General features: G+C 31.2%; 1 protein-coding gene across 9 annotated transcripts in view; it reads right to left on the reverse strand.

The window, feature by feature from the left end:
• Window positions 1-640, reverse strand: part of LOC145326323 (nuclear transcription factor Y subunit alpha-like) — a 35365-nt gene extending 34725 nt beyond the window's left edge. For all 9 annotated transcript variants that reach the window (XR_013881848.1, XR_013881846.1, XR_013881847.1 and 6 more), the window contains exon 1: window positions 395-640. Coding sequence is in view for 4 of the 9 variants with exons in the window: in XM_080169616.1 (XP_080025742.1) it covers window positions 395-421 (27 nt within the window). In the remaining 5 variants the exon portion in view is untranslated. The remainder of the gene's footprint in view (window positions 1-394) is intronic.
• Between the last annotated feature and the right edge of the window lie 5360 nt (window positions 641-6000).

Raw genomic sequence — 6000 nt, forward strand, 5'->3', positions numbered from 1 at the left:
AAATTGCGCAGCTTGTGTTAATGGTAGAAAAATGTTACGCATACCGTTAGAACCGCTATGAACTGTATTTTTTGGAAATATAAGAACGGTTCCTGTGCTAAAAATAATCTAGGAGCTAGGTGGTAAAATGTCCAAAAATTTACTCGCAAGTCAAGTTTTAAGTCAGTTGGGACATTTTAACATGTAGCTCCCTAACTATACAAAGCAGCAGAATCATTCTTATATTTCCAAAAAATAGACTTCTTATCGGTTCTAATGGTATGCGTAACATTTTTCTACTATTAACACAAGCCGCGCAATTTGAATTTTAAAAATCTACGCATTTTTTTTGCTCACCCTTTATATGATTTGAAAATCTCTTTCTGAAAATATATCTAACTTGGTTATATATTACCTGCTGTCCTTGGGCATTAGTTATCATCTTGATGGATTAATTTATTTTTCTTATAAATGCATAGGTATTGTCTTGCTTTTAAAAATCAATATTTTTTTTACTAGTTTTGGGTTCGATCTTGATTCTTTTTTATGTTGTAGAAGTTAGGTAGAGTTGATAATCTGAAAAACAAACTAATTGTATCCCTATATGACAGTAAAAGGAAGTTTGTCAGTGTTTCTGTCTGTACGTAGCTAAGGATCACGCTAACCGCTGAACCGATATGGATCCCCTTAATTTACTGCATGAAACTTCAATATATAGCTAGGTCCATGAAAGGTTTGAATATATTTTTGGTGAGGGAACCTCAACCCTTATAGGAGAAATTGCCCCCAGGAAGGCAACCCTACAGTATTTTTTGCTTCAAACACAACAATTTGAAAATAGAGGGTACCTAAAGAATTTATTTAAGAATGAAGATTCGTTAATTGTATATTTTATCCGAAATTATGGTATATCAAATTTTTTTCATGCAAATCGTGTGCGGCTTTAAAATATAGAATTTATTTACTTTTATCTTAAAAGTGTAATAATATTCAATTTTAAGTTAATTTTTAAAAATTATGAAATTTAAAGGGCAAAATTTCTTTGTTTCAGCAACAAAAATGGCGGTTTTTATTTACAGAAAATAATAAGTAAACTTTACATTATACAGTTAGGGAGTTGAATCCATTTTTATAGAAGCAGAACTATAATCTATGATTATGGTTTGGACCCTCTGAAACTGTAATCTACCCTTCCACTTTCCCCTCTCTTGGTGAAGATATCTTCAACACCGATACGATTTTTGAAATGTAAGATTCCACTTTCAATAGAGGCGAAACTGGAATCATACATTCATGTTTACATATCAGCGTATTCATAAACATTGATTTCCTTATTTATATCGACATAATAGTAATGTATCATTCTACTTTCAATAGAGACAAAACTGGAATGATACATTCAAGATAACATATCATATATTTAAATCGACATAGTAGAAATTGTACATATTAGTTAGTTTTTTTTTTATATTTTTATTAGTTTGAAGTTTTTAAGAAAAAAAAGGACCTAAAATTAAAGGTTGCTAACACTTAACAATCAGGCCCATTTCCGGACCTTAATAGTTCAACACCCCCCCCCCCACATATCATCTCAGCTCCTATTAGAGTTAGATGGCAAAAAAAATTGTGCATGTTCCCTGTTAAATAATAAATTTTCCGACTATAAGTGAGACAAAGTCATTCTTTTACTTCACCCTTTCATTTAACAACTTTCTTTTTAAGGTTAATTAAAATGTTAAATGGATGTAATTTCCTTATTTTTGAAACTAGAACAATTTTTTCAGAAAATGTTTATCTTAAAGAAAATTTTATATTAGAAATCTCAAAACATAAATTTTCTTATTCGTTTGCTTAACAACTTTGGAGACTTTTACTGAATTTTAATCTACTATATATCTATAATACAAAGTAGAACGATGTCTTTCTGTCTATCTGTCTGTCCATCCGGCTGTCCCTTAAGATCTCAGTAACAACTGAACCGATCAGATTCTACTCTTCAGGGTATATACCTATTGGTCCTGTTGTGGTTTTCAGCTATTTTCTTGAGGGGTGGGAAACCCCAACCCCCCAAAAAATGAAAATTCCCCCCCCCCCCCCAAAAAAAAATATTCTGGTGATGCTCATAAATTATGGGCGCAGCACCAGAATTTTTTTTTTATTTTGTATTTTTAAATTTTTTTTTTAAATTACCTCATGGGGCAAAGCTCCTAGAGGCTAGGGGCGAAGCTGCTAGTACTTAATAACCTAACCATTCAAAATCCAATAAAAGTCCCCAAAGTTGTTAAGCCAGCCAATAAGAAAACGTTATTGTAAAACTTTGGGGACTAGTGTAATAAACAGTCCATTGTCCACCTCTCTCTATGCTAGTTCCCAAAGTTTTACAATAATGTTTTCATTTTTGTTTGCTTAACATCTTTGGGGACTTTTACTGAATTTTAATTGGTTAGTTAATTTAGTATAGTGTTGAAACGTTTCAACCACTGATGGCAAATTACAGTAGAGGTATTTTTGGGAATGTACATCCATTTATCAGCTATTGTCTTAAACCCATCAGATCCCTGGTGGCGATAAACTTGAATTAAAGTACCTAGAGGTTTAGGACCAGCTAGGAAGGTAATTTCAGTCCTATGTTCCCTACCTCCCTGGGTACAATAAAAGTTGTATACAGGGAGGGAAAAATGGACAAAAAATTAAATAAATTCTGTCTATAATAACATGAGAAAACAGAATGAGAAGGACAGTAGCACCCTGTAATCGATATCAGAAAGTCCTGAATGTCCATTTAAAACATTTGACGAAGCTTTTTATATACAATATAAATTGATAAGATACATACAAAATGTTATTGCTTCTAAGCGACGTTTTCTACAAAAAGGGTTGGTAGAAGTCTATATGTATGTCTAAAAGAAATCACTCTTATGGTTTGCAGGTTTCTATAACTATGTCTTAATAATAATGCCTATAATAAGGGAGGGTTTAAATTTCAGTAGTACCCAAAGTTTTATAAACATTTGTTGGATTTATAAATTTGTTTTATTTAATCTTAATTGGTTGATGAAAACTGGCAATGTCAAAAATATACAGCCAAGATTAGTAGATCTGTTTTTCCAGTTTTGTTAGTCCTGAAGGGGCGAAGGCCCAGTCTAACTTTACTATTTGTAGAAAAATGTCTATAATACAATACAATACATGGTTTTAAGTTTGGATTAGACGGGTCTGATCCAGCGGATATTAATTGGTTTCGTAGCCATACTGGAAAATCATAAAAAATCATGGACAGAATGACGGACAGGCAGAAAAGTGAATTGTAGAGTACCATCGCATTTTATTCTTTTTTAGTTAGTATTCGTATCCAGAGAGGGTGGAGACAACTGACTGCTTATTACAATAGTACACAAAGTTTTACAACAACAATTTCTTATTCATTGGCTTTGGGGATTTTTACTGAATTTTGATTGGTTGATTAAATTGTGTTTATAAATGTTGGAACCACTAATTTTTATCTACAGAAGGAATTATTTAGAGCGTCATCATTATGGATGTGCATTAATTTATCGGCCATTGTCTTATCTCTTTATAGCCCTGATATATTTCATAATTTTATTTGTTAGCTTTGCTTAAAGGGACTGTGAACGAGAAAATTTCTCATCAGATTATCAAACCTTAACATCATCTCATTAATATAATCTCAAATATAGGGCAAAACTGTCTCTCGTTCTTTAAAAAACGGCTTTTTCCGAAAATTTTAACTATGTCCTAGTTTGGGGGAAAAATTTCCGGACTATATAAATGTGCAGTTAATTGTCTTTTTTTCCTCCTATAGCTAAAACTAAACTTTTTGACATAGTTCTCTATTTTTCCTAACGGTTAAGCTGACTTTTAACAATATCCTTGATGTAAACCAATGTATAGTTACTTAAAAATTGATAAAATAAGTAATATTTTTTATTGAAAACCAAATACAATAACAAAGCTAGAAACAGGTTATTTTATTAGTATCCAAGTAACTTTAGATGGCCCATCTCTCGCCCACCTTTAATTACAAATTTGTAAATAATAAAGGTGCAATATTTCTTTATAAACAGTCTGATAAAAGTGTAAACTAATTCTTCAAAGTGGGTTATTTATTGTCCAACACAATAAAAAAGAATATCATTAATTTAAATAACCTATGAGATTCAACCCTTTGTAGACTTTGAGGTATTTTTTGTCAATAATACAAATCTAACCCATTAGTGACGAACTGGGTTTTAAAACCCGGTTCCATCCAGTTCCAGAAAGTCACAAAAATAACCGGTTTCCAGTCTTCAAATTGCATCATTCTCAGTATGAATCCCCCCTGGTTTTCATTTCCCCCTGGAGCAGGCAGTTTTGCTTACTTCCATTTGCCGGTATAGCTCAACAAAATTTGAAAACCACAAAAATTTTGGTGAATTCAAAATACCCCTTCTAACTTTTTTGTTTTTATAGTAAAGTTGCTGATTTTTTTTGTGAAATCTAAAGTTTATTAACAAGTACATCTATTTGTAAAATCGTTTTATTCAAATTACTATTTTTTATATGATTTTTTTATTGTTTTTTTACGCCCTATTATGACCCGGTTCGGCATGGCCATAAATACCCAGCAGTTTTAAAACCCGGCTCGGCTTTGGTTTATTACCCGGTTTTAACTTTTCAACCATTAAATATTTGTTTATGATTTATTATTCTTGAGCCACCCTAATAAGTATACCCTAGTAATCTCTATATGTGTCCTCCAATATTTTTATGCTCTTTTTCTGATATTTATCACCCAATTTTTATATGTTTTTTTTTTGTAGTGTGTGTGTATTAAAACTTCGACAAACGCGCTTTTTTAACCAAAAAGGGTGGTACCTATAGCCAAAACACTAAATGTGATATAAATTGCTTCGTATATTACTTGTAGCTCTATAGATTACATAAGGTTATGTAGTTTTCAATTACGAATGGTATCAAAGTTCTAAAGAGTGTTCATCTCACTTTGGGCGTTTAAAAGTTACATTTTTCATTTTTTTGTCGAAATAACCGGGTATTTAGAAAAAAACGGGTTTTAATGCCAACAGAATCTGCTCAAAACGGGTCTCAATGCCCGTTAGGCATTTATGGCCATGCCGAACCCATTTTTTTTGCAACTTTCCTGTGCACGCCACTAGAGCAAAACAAAATAATTGGAATCTTGTTTTGACCATTATAAAGCTTCCCTGAGATTTTCAGCTCGATTGGCTCATAAAAGTGGCGCTCGGCACTAATAGGTTAAGATAGATCTTTATTACCTAATTACTACGTTATAAAAAAAACAAATTGGCAATTTTATATTTCAAAATAAATTCCTTAACAGTAACTAAATTGTTTAAATTGTTATATGACAAGTTAAATACCCCTACAAACATTTTAAGAAACAAAAACGTTCAGATTTTCCTTGTTTTTTCCTTTTTCCCTCCCGAAATACCATAAAATCAATGCATTTTTTCTAGATATTTTTGTTAATAGGACGTTTTTGGTTGATCAATGTAGTGAAATGTGCTTAGAAAATGTTATGATTTGATAATCAGATGAGAAAGTTTTAAGTCTTAAGTATGTGTTAAAAAATATAACATAAACCAAAGTTAAACTTTATCTGAGAGTGATAGGACAATGGCAGATTGGTTATCACACCTTTTTACATAAAAATGAAATAGTTTTGCAAGGGTAATTAATATTCTATCGTCCTTTACCATTATCCCAAAGTTAATTAAATCTATAAGGCTTTTGAATCTAATTTATTAAGCTATTTGAAATATATTTAAATCTATTTTTACAGCTTTAAAGAATCCTGAGAATCCACCTACAATGAAAGCCAAAATAGACAGGCAAAATTTCTGGATTCTATTTTGTACTTCAGTTTGAATTTTCATTGGTTTGAAATAAATGCACAATTAAAGTAACCTTTGTTTATTTTTTGTTATTTATGAATCATTCCAGTAATACAGCAAAGGAATTTTTCAACCATATGATTTTTAA

Source organism: Acartia tonsa, chromosome 8, assembly GCF_053477335.1.
Source record: "Acartia tonsa isolate MP-2025a chromosome 8, ASM5347733v1, whole genome shotgun sequence".
NCBI classification, from domain to species: domain Eukaryota; kingdom Metazoa; phylum Arthropoda; class Copepoda; order Calanoida; family Acartiidae; genus Acartia; species Acartia tonsa.